This window comes from Phyllostomus discolor, chromosome 9, assembly GCF_004126475.2.
Source record: "Phyllostomus discolor isolate MPI-MPIP mPhyDis1 chromosome 9, mPhyDis1.pri.v3, whole genome shotgun sequence".
NCBI classification, from domain to species: Eukaryota; Metazoa; Chordata; class Mammalia; order Chiroptera; family Phyllostomidae; genus Phyllostomus; species Phyllostomus discolor.
In genome coordinates this window covers 105,148,770-105,171,113 of record NC_040911.2, presented here as the reverse complement: position 1 = coordinate 105,171,113, position 22,344 = coordinate 105,148,770, and the positions used below count along the sequence as shown (strand labels likewise).

Sequence of the window (22,344 nt, the reverse complement as noted above, 5' to 3'; positions counted from 1 at the left end):
GAAGACCCCAAGCCTCGGGCTGACCTTCGGGCTTCGTGCGAGCAGGGAGTGCGGGCGTGCACAGGGGTGCACGCGGCCTTGCTCGGCGCTGGCAGTGCCCGCCGCAGGGCCGTGCGGAGACGGCTGAGTCTCTGGTGTCTCGGGTTTGAGGACGCCTGTCGCATCGCCGGCCGAGCTGATGGAGCAGAGGCCCGAGCCACCGCACACGACAAGGAATGCTGCGCGTGCGGGTCGGTTCCGAAGAACCGCCGAACTCACCCCGGGGAGCGGGCAGCGCCTGGCCCCCAGGGACTGCGCGTCACGTCACACCGTCCAAAACATCCAGTTTTCAGCAAAGACTCGAGGCAGGAGGAGGAGGGAGCAGAGCGAGGGGCGCAGAGTATTTGGAGAAATAAGGCTGGACGCTTTCCAAGTTTGGTGAGCGTCACGGATCTCCAAACCCGGGAACGAAGTCCAGGGAACTCCGGGGAGTGGAAACGGACCCGCAGCAGGACACCTGGGGTCAGGCGGCTGGAGCCCGAGGACAGAGAGAGAGAGCCCAGGAGGCCGAGGGACAGGCAACACTTCAGGGACTCGGATCCTCCGTGAGACGATGGACTGGGGGAGCCGAGGGGCCGGAGGTGGGGCAGTGACACATGGGACGTCCTGAGAACTCCCGTGGGAGAAGAATCACCGTTCTGGAGAAACCGCCCTTCGGTGGTGGAGGAGAACTGAGGACGTCCCCACGGGGGAGGCATTTGCAAACCAGGTTCCCGATGAGCGTCTGGGGCTCAGAGTGTCCGGAGGACTCTCACCTGCCACTGGGGAATGGGCACGGGCTCCCACAGACACCGTCTCCCCAGAGGTGTTCGGGGGCCGGCCAGCCGGGGAACGCCTCCGGCACCCGAGGGGGATGCAGACCCGAACCGCAGTGAGCCGCCAGCTCTCCGCCGGGGGAGGGGGTGGGGGCGGGGCCCCACGCACTGCAGGGGGTGGGGGGTCAGGGTGAGAGGGGGTACCGCCCTGGGGGAGTCTGGGGTCCCTGAGAAAACCAACCGTCCTGTGACCCAGCGACCTGCTTGTAAGCGTGCGCCCCAAAGCACTGAGAACAGGCGTCCCCACCGGCGTCTGCAGCAGCCGTGCTCACCACAGCCGGAGGGGGGTTCCCCCGAGTGTCCGTCATTGGAGGGAGGGGGACGGAGTGGTGTTGCCGTCACGGGGAAGAGCGTTCAGCCTCAAACAGAACCGCTGCGTGAACACGCCCCGAGTCCCTCGGAAGGAAACCTGGGGGGGCTGTGCAGACCAGAGGGGGGCGAGGCCTGGGGGGGCCCTGAGGGTGGCTGCTGCTGGGGGTGGGGTGGTTCACGCCCAGGTGACGGGAAGGCGGGGCCGGTCCTGCTGAGAGTCAGGCAGCAGCGGGGAGGTGCCAGCCGTCACTGGGCCGTGTGGGTGCTTCCAGGGGCGAAGGGAACGCTGGCCAGTTCCCCACACGTCCTCCAGAAGCTGGGGGCGGAGGCGCAGGCCAGGTGCAGGGAGGCCTCACCAGCAGTCCCGGACCGCCTGGTGCTGTTTGCCTGCCCCCCCCCCCCCCCCACACTGTGGGCCGCAGCGCCTGGAGGGTGGGGCCTTTGTGCCCGTCCCCCAGCTGCCGGGGCGCTCGGGCAGGCTCATCCCCTCAGGACTGGGGAGGCGGGACGTGAGCGTGGGGCAGGTTGTCGCTGCCCGGTGCCGCAGAAGACCTGCCCCACGGCCAGCCCCCACCGGCCAGGGCGGCGGCTGTGCGGCCCCATCTACAGAGCGCACGCTGGGAGCGTGGGGGCGGGACCCGGCAGGAGGGCCCCGCGGGGTCGCGGTGGCCCCAGCCCCGGCCGGTGGCCGACCGCCGTGTCTCCCCCGCAGTCGGCCTGGAGGTTCTACGCCACCAACCTGTCGCGCACGGACCTGCACTCCACCTGGCAGTACTACGAGCGCACGGTGACCGTGCCCATGTACAGGTACCGCCGCGCCGCACCGCGCCGCCGCGCCCCGCCGCCTCCCGTCTCCACCCGCGCATCCGCCCGGAAACCCCGTTTTTGGTTGTCCATCCTTTTCATCGATTTCTGTTTCTTTAAAGTGTATTTCTTTTCAAAACGGAGTTCTGCGTGTGTTTTATTTCACTGTTGATTTCGCTTCGTCTCATGACCCGCGGCTTTTATTTTCGCCCCTCCCCCTCGCCCCTCCCCCCACCGGAGCTCCTCCTCCTCCTCCTCCTCCTCCGCGGAGCTCCGGGCACCGGGACCGCTGGGGCGGCCGCGCGCTGTAGAGGACCAGGGTCTCCGCGAGGAAAGGGGGTGACCCAGACCGCAGCGGGGCTTTAGGGCCCGGAGGCCCGCATACCTCGGGGTTCCAGGTGGCCTCGGGTGGGCAAGGGGTGGGAGGCCCAGTCTGGGTGTGGTTGGCGGAGGGGCCCCGAGCCGTGAGGCCGAGCGGTCAGCAGGCGGGGTGCTGCCCAGGCAAGCGCAGCTGGCAGCCCCAACGGGAGTGGCCACCCTGGGGTTGTCTGTGCCCAGCCCTGGCTTAGACAGGGGTCTGAGGTGACCGGTCCGGTGGCCACTCGGTGTCCACTTGGGCCTGGTGCCCCAGGCGGGTGGGTGCCGCCCTGCCCTCTGCCCGGGTCTGTCCCAGGCACCTGCACCCTGGGGGCCCTCACCCGAGGAGGGCCCTGAAGTCAGGGCTGGCCTGGCACCCAGAGGCGGCCCCTGCCTGCCATTGGCCTCAGGGGGCGTGTGTCACCTGGGGAGAGGGTGCGGCCCCCACCCACCCACCAGCGTCCGTGTGGGACGCTCTGCCGCCCATGGGACGCCGCGGCCTCGCGCCCCGGGCCCCCCAGCCGAGGCGGGCCCCCCCGCTAACCTTCTCTGTTCTGTTGTTTCCCCCGCTGTCCTCGACCCTTTTTTCGTTTTCTTTTCTTATCCCGGTTTTTTTTTTTTTTTTTTTTTTTTTTTAATTTACGTTCTCTCTCCTTGTGTGTGTGTGTGAAAACTCTTGAAAGCTCGCAAGCTCAGACCTACGGGGCTTCCAGGTAGGATCTGCATGGGACAGGCGTGTGGTGTGGTCTGTGCTCCGTGTGGGCTGTCACGGGGCCGCCCGGCGACCCCCGAACCCTGCCCCAGCCTGTGGCCCCGCCTGGGGTGTGCCTCCCTCCCCCCTGCCACCCTCCCCCCGTCCTCTCCCGACTGTGCCCCGCCTCCCCTCAGCCGCTTTCCTGTGCTGGACCCGTCTGTCCCAGGTCCTCCCCCATCCTTGTCCTGCTCCCGGCCTTGTCTCGGTGGCGGGGGGTCGTGCCAGCGCCTGCCCCCTCGCCCCACAGGCCCCCGTCGCGTGGTGTAGAGGCCATGCAGCTGGGGGTTTCTGCCTCCCCGCCTGGGACACCCCAGCGGCCCCTGCTCCTGGCAGGCAGCCCACCCTGCGCCGGGGTCCTCTGTCCAGGCAGCGGGGCCCTGGGGCTCACTCCAGCGAGCGGGGACACAGGCCCCGGGAGGAGAGGGACCTGACCCCAGGCCTCCACGGAGGAGGTGGTGGTGGGAGGTGGGTCCCCCCACTGCGGACCCAGGACTCCTGGGGGTCCCGGCTGCCAGGCGGCTGGGGAGACCCCGCTCAGGCCCCGACAGGCCCCCCGACCCGGGAGGTTTCCTGGTTCGTCTCTGCAGCCAGTCCGCTTCTCCCGGGGTCCGCAGAGGGGCCCCGCCCCCGGCCCTGGGCCTGGGCGGCTGGAGTCGTCCCCAAGCCAGCTGGTCCCCTGACCAGCTGCTGCTGTGCCCCGGGGGTGCCCCTGACATGCTCCCCACTCCTGTCAGCACACCACACCCTCGCCCTCCCCAACCGAGACCGCCCTCAGATGTGACGTGCTGTGTGTGGTGCGTGGCCCTGCGTGTGGTGCGTGATCCTGCGTGTCCCTGCGTGTGGTGCCTGCTCGCCCCTGCCCCAGCCTGCCCGCCTGTGTCCCGCCCCTGGTCCCGCTGCTGTGTCCAGGGCAGGGCGTCTCATCCACCTGTCTCTCCCTCAGACCTGCCGGGGGGGCCATCCTGTGTCTCTGTGCCAGGCCGGTGGGCGAGAGGAGTGGGGAGGCCCCTGTGCCCCCTGGGTCCAGTCCCGGAGGCTCAGCTGTGCCCACAGCACCAACACTGACCACCCAGCCTCCTGCTCAGTGCTGGCCCGCGCGGACAGCGGGCAGCCCTGGCTGGGGGAGGAGGGTGGGCTCCTGGGACCACCCTTCCCCACGTGTCGGGGCAGCACTGCCTGGCCTGGCCATGCTGGGCCTGCAGAGGGGCCGATGACAGGCCAGGGGAAAGCCAGAGACAGTGGCCAAGGTCAGGGTCACGTGTCCGGCGGAACCGCCGAGTGTTTGAGTGTGGAAATGGCAGGGGCCCGTCCCACGGAGAGGGGCGGGTGTCTGGGGGCCGGCTCCGGCCTGCCCTGGAGGCGGAAGGACGGAGGGACCCAGAGGGCTGAGCCGAGGATTGGGGGTGTGCCCAGGAGCGGACGGGACCGGGGTGGGGCTCCGACACAACCCCCCGGCTGGCCAGGGGGGCCCCCAGAGCCAGGATGCTGGAGGCCGGAGGACTGGGACTCAGCAGGCTGATGGCTGGGTGGGGCGTCGCTGTGGGGGCGGCTGGGTCAGGGGGGAGAGACCAGAAGGTGGGGAGCCTGGGGCCTCCCCAGGAGCCCCCCGGCCTGCGGAACCCCTGCCCTGGTGTGAAGGCCGGGCCTTGGTTCTTCACAGGGTTTCCGTCTGGGCCTGCCTGGTGGCCGGTGGGGGGCGCGGGCTGGGAGAGGGGCGGGCAGGTGTGCGCCCCCTGCCTGGGCGCTGGCACCCCGATCCACAGGGACAGGGGCCGGGGTCCCGGGGACGAGGCCCGGGCTCCGCTCCCACCTCCACTGTGCCAGTGGCCACTGTGCACGCCCAGGGGTGCAGCGAGAGGATGTGGCGGTGCCCTGGGGCCCTAGGGCCCGGGGTCCCCCGCCCCCAATGCCTTCCTGCCGGGCACGGGCCGCACCCCCTGCCCCCGGGAGCTCACCGGCCTCTCCTGCCCGCAGACTCATCCCCCCGCTGAACCAGCTGGAGCTGCTGAGGAACCTCAAGAGCAAGTCCGGGCTCACCTTCAGGTCAGCAGAGGGGCCGGCAGCAGCGTGGCCGGCGGCAGGGGGGCCCGTCCATCCTCCTGGGGGCCCTGCCGCCCACAGGCAGTCAGCACAGGCAGGCCACCCCCGCACGGGGCGGGCACGGGGCCTGGCGGAGCCCGAGTGCTGGGCACGGAGGTGGGGTGGCAGCGCAGAGGAGGGCGGCCCCTGCCGAGAGCCCCGAGCCGGGCACCCTCACTCGAGACAGTGGGGACGGGTGGAAGTGGCCGCCAGCCCGGGGTCGCCCGGGCGCGCCAGGAGCGGAAGGACTGTCCCCTGCAGCCTCGGAGGATGCTCCGGCCCCTGCGTGTGGGCCCCTGGGCTCCGGGACGGGAGAGGGTCCGTTTCTGTGGTTTGAACCCCCGGCCCCGTGGCCTTGGACCGAGGCAGAGACGGGAGCACACAGGGTCCCCGTGTGGAGAGTGGGGTGCTGTGGGGCCAGGGGCCGGGTGACAGGCGGCGGGCAGTTTGGGGGGGCTGTGAAGAGCTCGAGGGAAGAGGCCCGGCCGCGAGGGGGAACAGCCGCTGGGCACAGGGACAGGCGAGGCAGCTTTTCCCAGCGCGAGCTGGGACGGCGGGGGCCTGGAGGGAGCCCCGGGCAGGGTCCCAGCTGGACACGGCCGGTCGTCGGGGGTGAGCCGTGTTGCCGGGCGGGTGCGAAGTGGGTTGGACAAGCCGGGCCGTTCAGCCTGGCCCCCAGCTGGGGGCGGGCGGTGTGGCCGGGTTTCCCCGCCCCCGAGGGAAAGGTGCAGGAGGGAGGGAGGGAGGGGTGAGTCCGAACGGGGTGGGGGGGGGGGTTGGGGAGGGGCTGGCGAGCGAAGAGAAGCCAGCCTGGACGACTCAGGGGACCAGCAGCCCCGACTGGGAAGGGCAGTGCCCTGGGACGCCCACTCCAGGGGGAAGTGCGCTGTGGGGGCCGGGCCAGGTGGGTGCAGGGCGGGCGGGACAACGTCCGAGGGGGAGATTCTCCGCCTGGTGGGCCTGCCGGCCCTGGGGCAGAGGCGGGGAGCGGGGGGGGGGGGCCCGGGAGATAAGCTGGAGTGGCTGGAGATCCCCCTTTTCTCCAGGACCCGCCGCCGCCTCCTGGGGGCCCGGGGGCCCTGGGCTGCGGGTGTGGGCCGGGTGGGGTGGGGCGGGCTGCGCTGGGTGCCGAGGGAAGCCCACCGGACCGGGCTGTGGGGGGGTGTGCAGGCGGGGTCGACCCTGACAGTCTTGTTGCTTCTGTTTCAAGGAAGGAGCCGCAGCCGGAGCCGACCCCCAGGTCAGTGTCCCCGCCCCCCGCATCTGCACGCCTTGCCCCCCCCCCCCCCCCGCACCGGGGACCTCCGTGCGGGGCTGTGCCTGGGCCCAGCTCGGTGGTGAATGCTGGGCGCTGGCGGGGGCCGCTGGGTCCGTGTCCGTGTGTCCGTGTGTCGGGGGGGGCAGGCCCTGGGCCCCTTCAGGGGCTTCTGCGAGGCCCCACCTGGGCCAGCGCCGGGGTCCAGGCCGGCGGTGGAGGAGGGCCGTACTGAGGACGGGCGGAGGGGCAGGTCTTGGTTTGTCGGAGGTTTCTGGGGGGAGTGGGAAGGCTCCTTTTGTAGCCCAGAGTCTCCTGTGTTTTGGGGGGCCCTGCAGGCCCCACCTGTTCTGTTTGCAGCGGGCAGGTGACCCCGAGGGGGGCGCTGTGGGCCGGCCCTGCTGCAGGCAGATGGGGTGGCACCCCCAGTCTTCCTGGGGTCACAGAGAAAGTCCAGGGCACCCCACAACGTCACGGCCGATGAACTCCCCCTGCCCGGCTGGGTGTGCCCTGCTGAGTTCCCTGAGCTCCAGGCTGCCAGCGCCCCAGGAGAGGGGGTTGCGGCCACTGGCCAGAGACTTTGCCCTCCGGCCCCCCTGCCCGGCCCCTTGGTGCCCTGCTGGTCCTCGGGCGGGGAGGCGGAGGTGGGCTGAGCCCACCCACTCCAACAGCCAGGAGGGGGCACACTCCCCGCCAGGCCCCTGAGAAGGGGGGACGGCCGGTGCCCCGGGGGGACGAGTGGGCAGTGCTTCTGCCCAGAAGTGGGCAAGAGACCAGCAGCGACCGGAGCCGGTCTGGCCTGGGGGTGCAGACGGTGGCCTCTGTGCCCTGCCCATCTGTCCATCTGTCCGTCCATCCGTCCGTCCGAGGCCCCGGCGGCCCGAGGTGGCTCCGTGTGCCCCTGGCCTGGCTCCCCTCGCCTCCCGACAACTCTGGTCTCAGCCTCTCTCTCTCTCTCTCTCCTCTCCCACCCTCCCCACCCCCCAATCTGCCCTCTGGCCCCGCCCAAGTGCCTTTAACCATGTCACTGCCCTTCTGGGCCCTTCCCCGTGCGCTCGGTCTTGGGGGACGAGGTGCTGGCCCTGAGAGCAGGACTGCAGGTGAGGACACGCGGGAGTCCCCGGGCTCCGCCCCCGCTTCCTGCTCGCCGATCCTCCGTCTCCCTCCCCCCCCCCCCCACCGTGTGTCCTGTGTCCCCGCCTGCCCGGGACCCCGCGGCCTCCCGGGGCCCACCCGGCCCCGCCTCCTCCCGGGGACCCAGGGCCTGCCCTCCCCCGGGGGACGCACCTGTCAGCCAGGTCACAGCAGGGGCACCGCTGTGCCCTCCACCAGGGGCAGCGCAGCCTCTCTCCTGGGGTGCAGGCGGCCACTCTGCCCCTCGAGCCCGAGAGGGGGTGCGTGTCCCTGGGCGGCCTGGAAGGCGGCCCTACCCCGTGGAGTGCGGGGACGGGGTGGATGCAGGGGACGGTGGCTCTGCTCCTGTGACACTCCCGCCCCTCCAGGGCCTGGCTCTCAGTGGGCACTCAGGGGTCAGAGCAGGGGCCGGGTGGCCAGGGGCCCGGCTGTGCCGCTCCGGGTGTGTCTCTGATCTGCCCTCTGGTCTTCCCGTTTCTGACCGCCACCCCCCTCGCCTGCCCTGGCGGAGACCCCTGCCCCCTGGCCGCTCCGAGCCCTGTCCGTGTGGGTCCCCCTTGTCCCAGGTGTGTCTGTCCAGTCTGGTCTCGGTGAGTGTGTATGCCTTCGGCCTCATGGTCCGGGCTCCCGGGGCTGGATGCCCAGCTCTCAGACCAGTGATGCTCTGACCAGGGAGAGGGAACCCCCCGAGGTGGCCCTGTGCTTCTGGGGGGGTGCCGTCAGGGTCAGGGGCTGTGCCGCCCCATGTAGGAGCCACGGGCCGCGTGTGGCTGTTTAAGTTTTCCTCGAAGTGAACGTGGTGAGTGAGCTGGTCCTGTCTGAAGTGGGAGGGGCCAGGGGCAGGGCGGGCGTGCGCCTGGTCAGACAGCGGTGGGGACGGCCCCCTGCGGGGATGCGGGGACCTGGGGCCAAGGGCCTGGGACGGGTGTGCAGGACGGGCGGCTGAGCGGGGAGGGTTCCGGCGGCCACTCCCGTCCGGGGCTGGTCGCAGCCGGGAGCCTGCCCAGTGGCCGGAGGCAGAGCCGCCGAGCTGTCCTCTTCCCCAGGGGACAGCCTCCCGGGAGGGGCTGGCCGAGGGGCCCCACCTGTCACTGTCTGGCACACTCCGATGAGTCTGTGGCCGGCGTGGGGTGGGGTGCCCTGGGAGGGACCGCTGGCCCCGGATTTGAGGGGCTTCGGCGAGCGGGCAGAGCTGCCAGGTGGGGGTCTGGTCCTGGGGACCCTCCCGCTGGATCCAGCCTCCAGCACGTCCCATCCTTCCTCCAGGTGACCGGGCGGGTCCCGCAGGGTTGGGGGGAGCTCACAGGGCACTCGGGGTCCTCCCCAGACGACCAGCCCGGGAGGGCCAGTAGCGGGCTCCAAGGACCCTGGGCGCGGTGACTGGCCGGACGTGGCTGGGCGTGTCCTTTATGTGAGAGTGGAGAGAGGTGGCTGGACGCTGGCAGGGGCCACCGATGTCTGAGCAAACATGCACACCCCAAGCCCCCCTCCTCCCTGAGCAGGGACCCCTCGGCGTGCCCGGGTTCCTCGGGCGCATGGTTTGAGAACCACTGTCTCGGGGACAGCAGCTTCGGAGGTGGGGGGAGCGGGAGAGGCTGCAGAAGAACGAAGGATTTCTTGGTGCTTTTGTTTTGCTTAAAAAGTGTGCGTGCTCTGGGAAGGAGATGAGCCCCAGGCTGTCGGGAGGCCCTGGGGGGCTGACTGTTGGGGGGTGTTTCCTGCAGAGCCCCCCCCCGACTGAGGGTCCCAAGATGAGCGGACTCTGGCCCCCCTCCCACCGGGGAGAGGCAGCCATGGCCCCGGGTCAGTGGCGCCCACCGCCACGCGGGCAGCCGGCTGGGCCCGGCGAGGCCTCGCCGATGGGTCTGCAGAGCCAGCCTGCACGTTGGCCCCCACAGAACGCGCGCTTTCCGGAACCTGTGAGTCGTCCGGAAAGAACCCTGGGGCACAGTCTCGGCCCGTGTATTATTTTTTCCGTGTGCATGAAAACAACAAAAAATAATACATCTCCTCCCAGACGTGATCCCCAAGCTCTGACTCTGGAAGGAAAAGGTATTTTTGGAGGAAAAAAACGAGAACTTTTTTTTCTCTCCAAAAATAGGGGACAGTTTTCTTTTCCAGGCCGGCAGAAGACCTGACCTGGCTGCGCCTCACGGCCCTTGTTCAGACGCAAGCTCGGTGGCCGGTGGGCCCCGAGCCCAGAGCACCCCCCCCACCCCCGCCCCCCGCCAGGGGGTCCTGGTGCCTCGGCCCGCCTGCCCGGCCCGGCCCCCCGCCCGGGGACTAACTGTGCTCTCCTCGTTTCCAGTAAAGGCGGACCGTGCAGCCAGGGCCTGTGTGGATGCTGCCCGGGACACTCTAGGTACCGCGGACGCGGGGCTCGGACCATGCTGCACGGCTCTTGCGCTCTGGACTCTGCCCACTAGGGGCTCTGGACGCGCCAGGGAGGGGCCGCCCCGGCCCCTGGCCCCCGGCCCCCCAATTCCGATTGGCAGCTTGGCTCGGGGCACTGCAAGGTGCCCCCCCATTCACAGGCTCCTCCTCCCCAAGCAGGAGGGCCCGGCCGGGGGCTCGGAAACCCAGCGGGGACGCCGGTGCCCGGGTCCCCACCGCTCGGGGCGACTCCTTCCTGGCAACTGTCCAGCGCCTCTACTGGGCACCCGAGGGCGGCCCCCCAAACCGCCGCCCCGCTGCCCCGGGGCAGCCCTGTCCTGTGTGTGCCGGCTGCCCCGGCACACCAGACCCACCGGGGAGAAAGGCAGAGTCCGCAGCTCCCCTTCCACACGCAGGCCCGGTTCCGGGCAGACCCTGGGCACCGTGGGTGCCGCTCCTCCCCTCTGTCCTCTGTCCACTGTCGGCTGGCGGGCGTGGAAGTGTCTGTCTCTGCTTGCTCCAGGTGCATCCCCTCCTGCCCGCCTCCCCCTCCCCAGCCGGTGCAGCCCTGCAAGGTGTGGGCGGCCCTCACCTTTGGTCACTTGCATGTGGTCGCTGCTGAGCGGTCAGCTCCCGGAGGGCCACGCAGCAGGACGGGGGCCCCGGCAGCCGCATGCTTGCACCTGTGCATGCTCCGAGTCCTTCTCCGCCCTGCGAGGGGCTCCGGGGGCCGCCCCCCACCTGTCCTTGCTACCTGTGTGTTCACGGATGGACGTAGGCACTCATGGGGAAGGCTCGCAGCCCCAGGGCGGGCGGCCGGACAGGGCGGAGCTCTGCAGCTTGGCCACAGGCTGCTCCCTCCCTCAGTCAGGGGCTGCGGTCGGGGTTCTGGCCGCCTTCAGGGCTGCTGTGCATGGCCTCACAGGGCCACCTCACCCACCCCCACTCCCCTGGGCAGCTGTGGCCAGCCGTGGCCAGCAGGTCCCTGTGGATGCCGGCTCCTGCCCGCCGAGCTGGCCCGTGTGTGGGGCCAGGATGCGTCTGAGCTCAGCCGGGCCTCCCACTTGCCCCCTCCCAGTTCTTGGCCACCCACCCCGTCCTGCATCTAGAATTTCTCCCTGGGTGGGGGCTGGCAGGTGGGGAAGGGAGTGGCCCTCGGCTTTCCCCTCACATCCCAGCCCCACGTCAACGCCGGAGCACCGATGCCTCAAAGCCACCCTGTCCCAGCGAAGGCCCCCTGGCCAGAGCACCCCCCACCCCCCATGCTCTGGCTCCGGCCCTTAACTCGTGAGGTGAGGGAGGGCCCTGCAGGACCCTGGCGTTCGGTGGCTGGGGCTGGGGGGCGAGTGCCTGCAGGTGACGGGGGAGGCCCAGGTGTCCACCCTGCGGCGTCCTCCAGTGGAGAGCCCGGCCTGTCTCAGGCACAGGGTGCGGGTCCCGCCGGGTCCCAGCCCTCCTGGCTGGGCAGGGCCGTCCCTCCTCCTGGCCTCCCCCTGCGCCAGCTGGTGGCCGTTGTCGGGACAGGAACACGGGAGAGGCCACGTGGTCAGAGGCCCCATGACGCCTGGCACTGGGCGTCCCCCGGTCCCCACCTGCCCGGCTGGGCCTGGCCCTGGGTTCAGCGGTTACGAGCTTGGGGCTGCTGTTCTGAGCAAACTGTCGCCTGCCCCCCGTCCTGTGCTCACAGGACCCCGGGAGCGCCACACTTCAGGGCCGCCAGCCCACGGGGCTCTTCTTCCATCCTGCAGGGATCCCCAGACTAGCACAGACAGGATATAGGGCCCGGGGCGGGGAGGGAGCCCACCCAGGGCACAGCGTCCAGGCTGGGTGGGCCTGGGGCCGGCCGCCGCCTCTCCGTGGCCGGTCATCTCTGCGCCACCCGATCACGTGTCTCGGCTGCGGGTGCCCGCTGAGGCCGATGGAGGCCGCTGACCCCGGGCGGCCGAGGTGGGGCTGGCAGTACCTGAGGTGTTCGCTGGCACGGTGGCTGCCCACAGGCCCCACCCCGGGGCAGATCTGTCCCAAGCCCCCAGGGGCAGCAAGAGGCCTGAGTGGGTCCCCAGCTCACAGGGCCTTGTTGTCCTCTCTCGGGGCCTCGGGGGACTGTCCAGCAGGAGGAAGTGAGTGGCCGCCGGCCTGATGCTGCGCCCCGGCCACCCCGTGACTCCTCTGTGTCCTGGTGCTGCCCAGAGGAACCTGTCTCCACGGTGACCGGCTGTGTAGACAGGGAGGCCAAGGAGCCCCCGGGGCTGTGGCTGGCTGCCTGTGGTGCCCCTCCCTGCAGCCTCGGGCCAGGGCTTGGGACAGCAGGCTCATCCACTCCGCCCTGGGGAGCAGGACGGTCCGTTCCCACTGTGTCCAGGGGATGGGGGTGGGTCCCACGCTGTCCCCCAGGGTGGAGGGGAGGACAGACACCACCCACCCTCCACACGCTTCTCCCTGGGGCTGTGGGGGGCCCAGGGGCCGGCTGCAGACCGGACCCCCAGCCCTGGGGCGGTCACCAGGTGTGGAGGGGCAGACAGGGAGCCTGCTGGGTGCCCGGGGAGCAGCAGCTGCCGCCGCTGTCCTGCCGTGGTGTCGCCTGGCAGCGGGAGGCCTGGCTGGATGTGTGGACGGGGCCACACGTGGTTTAAGAGTCCACTGGTCCCTGGGCCACTGAGCGCCGGAGCCAGCCCGGGACCCCCGGGGGGGGCGGACTGCCCCCGGCGTCTCCCTTGGCCTGCGACCTCCCCGCCCCCCGGACTCCGGCCCCCCGGACTCCGGCCCCCTGGCCGCTGCCCGCGGTGGCCCCTTCTCTGGGGCTGGGTCCGCATCGCCCCCCTTCCCGCGGGGACCACGCCTGCTCAGAGCCGGTGGCGGCGGCGGGAGTGAGGGTTCCGCCCCAGTGACTCCTCCTGCTGTCTTTCTGTGTGTGTGTGTGTCCGTCCGTCCGTCCTCCCGGGAGCAGCCAGAAGGTCAGTTTGAAGGACCGTGTCTTCTCCAGCCCCCGCGGCGTGGCCGCCAAGGGGAAGGGGTCCCCGCAGGCCCAGCCGGTCCGGCGCTCGCCCAGCGCCGACCAGAGCCTGGAGGACAGCCCGAGCAAGGTGCCCAAGAGCTGGAGCTTCGGCGACCGCAGCCGCGCGCGGCAGGCCTTCCGGGTCAAGGGCGCCGCGTCGCGGCAGAACTCGGAAGGTGGGTCGGCCCGCCCCCCGCCGCGGTCCCGCCGCTTCCGGGGCCCGCCCCCGGGGGCAGCACCCATGCTGCCCATGTCTTCTCTCACGGTGGGGGAGCGGGATCCCGTCCCCCGGGAGGAGCCGTTTCAAAGGGCACGGTTCGGGGCACTCACCACGCAGCTCCCGGACATTCCGTCCACCCCCGCCCCCCCCAGGTCCAGCCGCCAGCCTCGCGGGCGTGTCCCGGACATGCCACCCGGGGGACGGGCCACGCGGCGTCCCCAGTGCCCGGCTCTGTCCACGAGTGTTCTCGGGGCCCCTCCCTCTTCACGCCCAGCGGCCCTCTGCTGTCGCCGGGTGTGGGCGCGCCCCCTCCGTCCCCTCATGGGCCGTGTCCCTTCCCCCCAGAAGCAAGCCTCCCCGGGGAGGACATCGTGGACGACAACAAGAGCTGCACCTGCGAGTTCGTGACCGAGGACCTGACCCCGGGCCTCAAAGTCAGCATCCGGGCCGTGTGGTGAGTGACCCCACACGTCCCCCCCGCCCCCCACAGAGCCCAGGAAGGGGCGCGGTCACTCTCCCTGGGACCCGGGGGGGACACCTTGTGGCTGACACCCCTCTGGCCCCAGCTCCTTGTGGCTCCCGAGGCGCCCGGTGTCCCTGCCCGTCACCCGGGGCTGTCCGTGGACGGCCAGGTGGGCGAGGGTCTGGCTGTGCGGCTGAGCCTGGGGTGGCGGGTGTGTTTGGTGGGGGGGCGGCCCAGGTGAACGGGACACGTTGTCCAGAGCACGTTCTCGGGGCCCCTGCGAGGGCCGCAGGCAGGTGGGGCCAGCTGGGGGCCCTGCCTGGGGGGGCCCTGTGGCCTCTGCCGGGGACTCACAGCCCCCATCTCCCCCTCAGTGTCATGAGGTTCCTGGTGTCCAAGCGGAAGTTCAAGGAGAGCCTGCGGCCCTACGACGTGATGGACGTGATCGAGCAGTACTCGGCCGGCCACCTGGACATGCTGTCCCGCATCAAAAACCTGCAGTCCAGGCAAGAGCCCCAGGCCCGGGGCCGGAGGCCGGTCCCGCGGGGCCAGCGCCGACGCGCCAGGAGCTGGGGAGACGGGTGCCGGGGGGGGGGGGGGGGTGCACGCTCCCTGCCGGGGGGGGGGGGGGGGGGGGGGGCGGGGCCCTGGGGGCACAGAGGCCAGCCCTGCGGTTTCTGTCGTGTCCGTGTGCCACATCTCCGAGTCTCTCCTCCTGCCCCCTCCCGCCTGCGCTGCGGGGGGTGTGTGCGCACGCGTGTGCCCTGCACGCCTGTGTGGATGCACAAGTGTGAGCGCACTGTGTGGGTCTCTGTGTGCACGTGTAAGTGTGCCTGTGTGTGCAGGGGCATGTGGGCACACGTGGGTGTGTGCACATGTCTCTGGTGTGCCCTGTGTGCCACGTGTCCTGCACACGGGAGTCGGGAGCAGAGGACTCCACTGAGTGGGGGGCTGGGGGGCCTCAGCCATGCATCTCACGCCTCTTCTGCCAGGCCAGGGCTCCCCCTGCCCGGGGCACATCCGAGCCAGGGCTGACCCGGGGCACACGGGTGCCAGGCTGGCATGTGGCATACTCACCCCAGAAGCCCCCTGGATGTGCACGTGTACAGACACAAGCACGGGCCTGGGGCACACACAAGCATACCTGGAAAAGGTGTGTATGTAGTACACACACGGACCCCTGCCCATGCTGGTGCACGTGTGTGCCGGCACACCCGCGTGCACACAAACACGCTCTCAGCCTGGTGACCGCATACATGTGCCCTGTAAGCCCACCCACATGTACACCCGCCAAGTATACATGTGTTCCCAGACACCCACCCTCCGAGTGCACACACAAGCCTCACACACGTGTGTGTGAGCAGGCCACGTGGCAGTCGTGCCCTCCTGAAGTGGGGCACACACTCCTGCCTGTTGGAGCCCCCCCCGACACGGCCCCTCCAACACAGCTGTCCCCGGGGGGCCTAGGCCCTGGCTGTGGGCAGGTCTGTGTGGTCAGGGGACCGTCCTGGGGGGCAACCCTGCTCCCTGTCCCCGGAAGGAGTGAGGTTGGTGTACCCCTTGGTGGGCTGCCCCAGTCCTGCCCCCGGATTTGGGGGAGGGGTCTCTGTGGGCCTTACCCTGCCCGAGGGCGGGGGCGGGAGAGGGACCCCTGCCTGTCCCTGGGCTCAGGGCCCTGAGAGCATCGCCTAGGCCTGTGCTGTGTGTGAACAAGTGTGTGAGCAAGTGTGTGCACCGCTGTGCACAAGGGGGAGACTCGAGAGTGTGGAGAGCAAGTGTGTGAGTGTGTGCAAACATGCAAGGGTGCACGTGAGCAACCTGTGAGCATGCACACAACAGAGTGTGCCCGTGTGAGCGTGCAAGCAAATGTGCACACACGAGTCTGTGTGTGGTGTGTGTGTGGGTGTGCACGTGTGTACAGCAGCAGGCTGCACGTGAGGACGTGTGAGCAGGGGGGTGTGCACACATGTGTGTGTGCAAGAGCAGCTGCCCGCTGGGGCCCCCTCGCAGGGCTCACTGCCGCTGTGGGGCTCGCCAGGCCCCTCGGCCCTGAACGCTCCCGTCCCCTCCTCGCTGTGGGGAGAGCCCAGTGCTCCCTGCACGGCCGGATGTCCGTCAGGGCCACTGTCCCGAGTGCTGTCACCGCCGGCGCCCCAGGCGCTGGGCCTGCTGCCCTCTGCCCCGCGCACCTGCACGCTGGCTGGGCAGGTGGGCAGCGCCTCGGGGCAGCGCCAGGGCCCGGGCTCGCTTGCCCACGGGCAGGCTCCGGCGAGCGTGGCGCCCCCGGCGTGGTCGTGTGGCCGTGGTTGTAAGAAGCGTCCCTCTGTTGCTTCAGGCTGGGCGGCTCCCTCCGGGTCTGCAGCCCCAGCCGCCCGCCGCGGGCCACTTCACGACGCGTTTGCTGGTGTCTCTCTTCTCGTTCACTTGCCAGGATAGACATGATTGTGGGCCCCCCACCCCCTTCAACCCCCCGGCACAAGAAGTACCCCACCAAAGGACCCTCAGCCCCTCCGGGAGAGTCGCCCCAGTACTCGCCTAGGTCAGGATGCCGGCCGCCCCGCCTGTGTCTGTGCGATGGCCAGCCCCCTCCGCTCCAGCCACATGACGGCGGCCCATGGGACGCGTCCCGCCGGGGGTGGGGGGCGTCCTCGGCGGGGCCCGGGCAGCTTCCCAAGGACACCCGGTGTGACGTCCTCCCCGGGGGGCTCCCTGGGCAGAGGCCAAGGCCAGCACCGCAAGCACTGGGGGTGTCCAGGGTGCTGGGAGGGCCTTCAAGGCCCTGGACCGCGGTGCCCTCAGGCCCGACTCAGGCCCCCAGCACCCGCCACCCGCGGGGCCGACGCAGGTCCCGTTGCTTCTGTCGCATTTACCCCCGTGGATACGGGGGGCAGGTGCCCAGTGAGCACAGGGCCCCGGGTCCCGTTCCCAGCCCCTTGGCCCCACGGCCGGTGTGACCGACCGGCAGAGTGCGCGGTGAGGGCACACGTAGGCGGTGAGTCGGCCCAGGCAGCCTCTTCAGTGACAGACAGGTCAGGTCTGGGGTGGGTCTGCCAGCCTGGGGAGGGTGGAGTCCTCGGGGCAGGGGTTGGGTTGGGGACCCAGACGCCCGGCGGTGCAGCAGCTCGGGAGCCGAGGGGCCCCGGGGCGCCCGGAGGCCAAGGGTCAGCACTTCAGGCGTCTCTGCCCGGTGCTCCTGCAGGGCCCCCCCAGACAGTGTTTTCTGGGCGCCACGTCCCCCAGCCCCGAGCCATCCTTCCGGGCCGTGCTGCAGGGCCAGAGTTGGGTGTTCCGGACAGAGAGCCAGGAGATGGGCAGGCCTCCCGGCCGCCTCGGCCCGAGGGCACAGTCTCGCAGAGAAGGGGTCAGAAGGACCATCTTGGCTCGTGGGGGGACGGGGGAGCCGGACTCCTCGGCCCGAAGCCCTGGGGAGGGGTGGCACCGGCTCCTTGGGGAACCCTGTCCACGTGCCCCGGCAGGAGCAGCAGCCGGCTGAGCCCTGGGCCCCGGCTCCCGGAGGGGGGAACTAGCCAGGCGGGCGGCCCGTCATGTGGCAGGGGTGCAGGTGCTGAGCAGGAGTGCCTGGACCGAATGGACGCACGGGAACGGCGAGAGCCCCTCCTCCCTGCCCGCCCCGCACCTGAGCCTGCTTGGAGCCCCAGGCCGCCCCCGCCCCGCCTGGCCCCCCGGTGCATGAGCCCAGCCCCAGCATGGAGCCCGGCGGAGCATGAGGGGGCTGCACCGCGGCTCGCGGCCCGAACCCCTCTTCTGCTTCCTGTGACGGAGAGGAGAGTCGCCCCGAGCCCCACAGAGACGGGCAGGGGGGGCCCTGGGTCAGGAAGGAAGCCCAGACGGGGCCCAGGCCCCTCCCTCGGCCCCCAGAAGCAGGCTCCGTGGCAGGGGGGGCTTCCGGCCACACGTGGGGGGCGTTGCGAGGCCTCGGCCTGGGGTCCTGCCCTGCTTGGCGGCCCCCGGCGGGCTCGCAGGAGCTGACCCCGCAGCTTGCAGACCGCCAGGCCCCTGACCCTGAGGGGCGTCCCCACACTTGGCTCCTGCGGCCTCTTCTGAGCCGTCCTGCTCCGCGTGGGGCCGGGGGACACCCTGCGGGTCACTCGGAAGCCCCTCCCTGGAGGAAGCTTCCTCCTCCCCCTCCTCTCGCTGGCATTCAGGACTTCAGGCCTGGTTCCAGCTCAGCTCAGCTGCGAGCTACACCCCGCACACACGTGCACACACACGCACATCCTGCACACGTGCACACACGTGCACACACGTGCACACACACGCACATCCTGCACACACGTGCACACACGTGCACACACGTGCACACACATGCACATCCTGCACACACGTGCACACACATGCACATCCTGCACACAAGTGCACACACGTGCACACACGTGCACACACGTGCACATCCTGCACACAAGTGCACACACACGCACATGATAGGCAATGAAAACACACACCCCCCCCGCAATGTACACACTGCGAGCACACTGGTGTGTGCATGCGCACACACACAACACGTGCACACACGCAGGGCCCGCTGTGCAGGTAGGCGACCACACGCAGGCACCCTCTGGGCGGCGGTGGCTCTGTCTGTCCCCTGTGGTTGTGCGTGAGCAGTCTCCGTGCCGGTCTGTGTCCCCCGCCCCCGTCCTGGTGCATGGTGCCCGGCTCACCGTCCCCCCCACCCCCACCCCCGCTTCTGTTGTCGCTGCTGCAGACCGACCGCTGGCTCCGTCCCCACCGGGCCGGCCGCGCAGAGGGCTCCGGGCACATGACGGAGGCGGGAGGCTGGGTCGGGGAGGGGCTGGGGGCGCAGAGCCACCGTGTGGGGGGCCCCGACACCTTCATGTGCCTCGGTGCTGATGGCCGCCGCTGGAATGGGGTGGACGGGGGACAGGCCCCGAGGGTCCAGAGCCAGGTGAGAGCAGGTGCCCGGCGTCCACCTGTCCTGGCAGCTGCTGTCCCTGCGTTGGCTCTGGGCACGGCTTGGTGCCTGGACAGCGGGGCGCGGGACACCACGCCCACCCGAACTCATGCTGGGGGGTGGGCCCTTCCCCCCCGCAGAGTGGACCAGATCGTGGGGCGGGGCCCGGCCATGACGGACAAGGACCGCACCAAGGGCCCGGCGGAGGCGGAGCTGCCCGAGGACCCCAGCATGATGGGCCGGCTGGGCAAGGTGGAGAAGCAGGTGGGACAGGCCAGGAGGGCCCCCGCTGCTCGCCCCGGGGGTCTGGGGTGGACGCTGCAGGCGGGGTCCCGGAGCCTCAGGGACGCGGGGCCCCTCGCAGCACAGCTCAGGGTGCTGCGGCTGGACACCTGGCAGCCCCGAGCCCTCCCTGGTCGTGGGCAGGTCTCCTGCCGTGGCCGCAGGCCCTTGGGGTGGGAGCACTGTTCCCCCACCCCTTGCCTCAAGCTATTGAGAGACACGGTGCCTGGGGCCCTGTGGGTGGCCCGTCACACCTGGGACCTCGCCCCACCGCCCCGTCCGGGGGCGGGTCCTCAGCACCCACACGCAAGGCTCCCGCTGGCTCGGCTGCTGGTGCTGAGGAGGGGGGAGGCCGGTGCCGCCCGTCCGTGGCGCTGGCTCCGCAGGGCGGGCTCGCTGATGGGGGGGGTCCCGCACTCAGAGAGGCTGAGGTCTCGTGCGGTGGCAGGGCGGGGGTCGGAGGCTGGGGGTCGGAGGCCGGGGGCTGGGGGCAGCCCGCTCAGCCGCCGCCGCCGCCGCAGGTCCTGTCCATGGAGAAGAAGCTGGACTTCCTGGTCGGCATCTACACGCAGCGCATGGGCATCCTGCCCTCGGAGGCCGAGGCCTACTTCGGCGCCAAGGAGCCGGAGCCGGCGCCGCCCTACCACAGCCCCGAGGACAGCCGGGAGCACGGGGACCGCGGCGGCTGCATCGTCAAGCTCATCCGCTCCACCAGCTCCGTCGGCCACAAGAATTTCTCGGCGCCCCCGGCCGCGCCCCCCGCCCAGTGCCCGCCCTCCACCTCGTGGCAGCAGCAGGGCCACGCCCGCCACGGCCACGGCGCCTCGCCCGTGGGGGACCACGGCGCCCTGGTGCGCATCCCGCCGCCGCCCGCCCACGAGCGCTCACTGTCCGCCTACAGCGGGGGCCACCGGGCCGGCTCGGAGCTCCCGAGGCTCGAGGACGCGCCGGCCGGCCGGCTGCAGGAGGGCGGGCTGCGGGACAGCGACACGTCCATCTCCATCCCGTCCGTGGACCACGAGGAGCTGGAGCGCTCCTTCAGCGGCTTCAGCATCTCCCAGTCCAGGGAGAACCTGGACGCGCTGCAGCCCGGCTGTGCGGTCCTGGCCCCCTGCGCCAAGGTCCGGCCCTACATCGCCGAGGGCGAGTCGGACACGGACTCGGACCTCTGCACGCCCTGCGGGCCGCCGCCGCGCTCGGCCACCGGCGAGGGCCCCTTCGGCGACGTGGGCTGGGCCGCGCCCCGGAAGTGAGGCCCCGGCGGCCTCTTCCCGACTCTCCACCTTGAGGTTTCCGGGAGGGACCCTTGGGGTCCGTTCCGTGGGGTTTGTGGCGGCGCCCGTGCTGGGCTCGGCAGTGCGCACGGGGCTGCTGGTCTCCGTGGTGAAGGCGCACGGGGGGTCCTTTTCCAGCGGGGGCGGCCGGGCAGCTGTGCCCACTCTGCCGGCGGAGGCCAGGTGTGAGCAGGCAGGTGTGAGCGGGCAGGTGTGAGCGGGCAGGGAGATGGCAGAGGCCGGCCCACGGCCGCAGGGTGGAGGCGCCGGGCTGCGGTGCCGGGCGAGGGGCGGGCCTGTCCCCGTGCCCGGCTGGGACGATGTCCCCTGGCCTAGGGGAGCCCATCCAGAGAGCTACCGGTCAGCGTGGTCCTGTCCTCCACCTGCGTCCAGGGCCCCAGCCTGGAGAGGAGGGGCGAGGCCCTGGGACCACAGGGGAGCGTGGCGACCCTCAGACCCCCGGTCTCAGCTCCGTGGGGGAGCCTGCCCCACTGGGCTTCCAGAAGGGGGTCTCCCGGTCACAGGAGATGTCGGGGGTGGGCTCCCCTCGTCCTCTCTGCCCTGCTAGCCCCCAGGCTACGCCAGCACTTCGACAGAGACCCGAGTGTGGGCAAGGGGTCCTAGGCGGAGGGGGGCACCGCCCTGGGCTGGGCTCGAGTCCCAGGGTCCCGAGACCGGGCAGTGTGGTGAGCAGACGCCCCCTCTGTCCTTTGCTGGGGTCCCGCTGCACCTGCCCCCCACGGGGCCCCGACAGGACCAGGTCTGGGTGAGGCCGTGACGACTGGGAAAAGCTGTCACAGCCCCCAGGGGTCCCTGGGTGGAGGCAGCTCTGTTCTCCGGGCCCGCGGCCCCCCAACCTTTTTGGCACCGGGGACGGGTGTCGTGGAAGACGTTTCTCCACGGACCAGGGGCGGGGGCGGGGGCGGGGGACGGAGCTCGGGTGGCAGTTCCATGGAAGCATCACCCCGCCACCGCCCTCCTGCTGTGCGGCCCCTGTCCCGACAGGCCCCGGGCCTGCACCCGTCCATCGCCCGGGGCGTGGGGACCCCTGCTCCGCGTTGCCCCTCCTGCCCCCGCTGCAGCTGACCAACCCCCACCCGCTCTCCACTGACCGGCCCTCAGCTGTGGCCTCGTGGTGTCCTGGGAGCCAGGGACACTGATCCGCAGCCCGGGACCCAGCGAGCAGGCCCCCCCTTCCTGGCCCGAGGACCTCGGAGCTGGGGGCCCAAAGGTGCGTGGCCCCCACAGGCGGTGCGGGCACCTGGCACTGGGGCAGTGGACAGCGAGCCCGGGCCCCACGGGGCCACCGTGGAGCAGCTGCCCTGAGCGCCGGGTCCAGGGAGAGCCTGGGCTGCCTCCTCCCGCCGTCTGTTTGGGCCCGGACTGGCTGGGGCCCGGGTGGTCAGCAGGAGGGGTGGCTGTCTTGCCCTCTGGGAAGGGCTTTCAAACAGCACCTGAGGGTCCTGGGTGCTGGGGTGCTGGTGCCCGGAGGTCTTTGGGGTGGCGTCTGCTGTCCACAGGGGGCCGCTGCATTGCTGCAGCCCCTGCTCCTGCCCCTCATCGTTGCCAGGACACCCCGGGAGGGGGCTCGGGCAGCTGGAGGGCAGAGCCTGGGGCGGGGGGCCCACCGCAGCCTCCTGGAAAGACTCAGGCCCGGAAGCTGCCGCGCAGCCAGGGGACAGATGAGGACCCCTGGCCCCGTGCCCCGCCATGTCTGCTCGTGCACACTCCTCCTCAAGGGCAGCACTCTCCAGCCTCAGGCCCCGCAGTAATGAGGGAGGTCCCTCCAGCGCAGGCGCCCGGCCACCTGGCGGGCAGCAGACCAGTGGCCGCTCCCCTCTCTGCCCGCCTCTGGGGGAGGTGGGCGGGGCCTTGGGGAGGGGGCCCAGCAGGCAGGCCCCCCAGCCAGGCTCGTCTGCGCCCAACCCCAGCCCCGGGAGGGTCACAGTGGGTGGCCAGCAACCGCCCTCTGTCCCCGTCATATCCGGCTGGCATGGGCAGAGGGCCCCTTGTCCCCCAGAGAGGTTCCGTCCCGTCCCCTGTCCTGTGTGTCCCGTCCCCAAGCGGTGCGGCCAGCTGCGGGAGCCGGGCCGGGCGAGCCTCAGCGGTCGCAGCAGACGGGCTGCAGGGTGGTCTGGGGAGGGGTGGGGTCGGGGTCCCTGCTCAGGGGCCCCCAGGCCTGGGTGGTGCACGTCCCCCGGGTGCCCGTCCTGGGTGCGGGGCCCCCACCTCTGGAGGCGTCTGCTGTCTCGGGCACA

At 71.2% G+C, this 22,344-nt stretch overlaps 1 protein-coding gene across 8 annotated transcripts in view; it reads left to right on the top strand.

Annotated features, from left to right (window-relative positions):
- The window catches only part of KCNQ2 (potassium voltage-gated channel subfamily Q member 2), a 37,814-nt gene extending 17,689 nt beyond the window's left edge, over positions 1–20,125 (top strand). The window contains exons 8-17 of one of the 8 annotated variants that reach the window (XM_036010027.1): positions 1,879–1,973; positions 3,011–3,040; positions 5,056–5,124; positions 6,371–6,400; positions 12,870–13,093; positions 13,483–13,591; positions 13,975–14,106; positions 16,032–16,139; positions 18,671–18,794; positions 19,334–20,125. In XM_036010027.1, coding sequence (XP_035865920.1) covers positions 1,879–1,973; positions 3,011–3,040; positions 5,056–5,124; positions 6,371–6,400; positions 12,870–13,093; positions 13,483–13,591; positions 13,975–14,106; positions 16,032–16,139; positions 18,671–18,794; positions 19,334–20,065 — 1,653 coding nt within the window. In that variant the 3' untranslated portion in view covers positions 20,066–20,125. Of the gene's footprint in view, positions 1–1,878; positions 1,974–3,010; positions 3,041–5,055; positions 5,125–6,370; positions 6,401–9,857; positions 9,912–12,869; positions 13,094–13,482; positions 13,592–13,974; positions 14,107–16,031; positions 16,140–18,670; positions 18,795–19,333 lie in introns of all 8 variants that reach the window. The other 7 variants (XM_036010024.1, XM_028524082.2, XM_036010025.1 and 4 more) reach the window with 7 other exon arrangements.
- Positions 20,126–22,344: the final 2,219 nt, after the last annotated feature.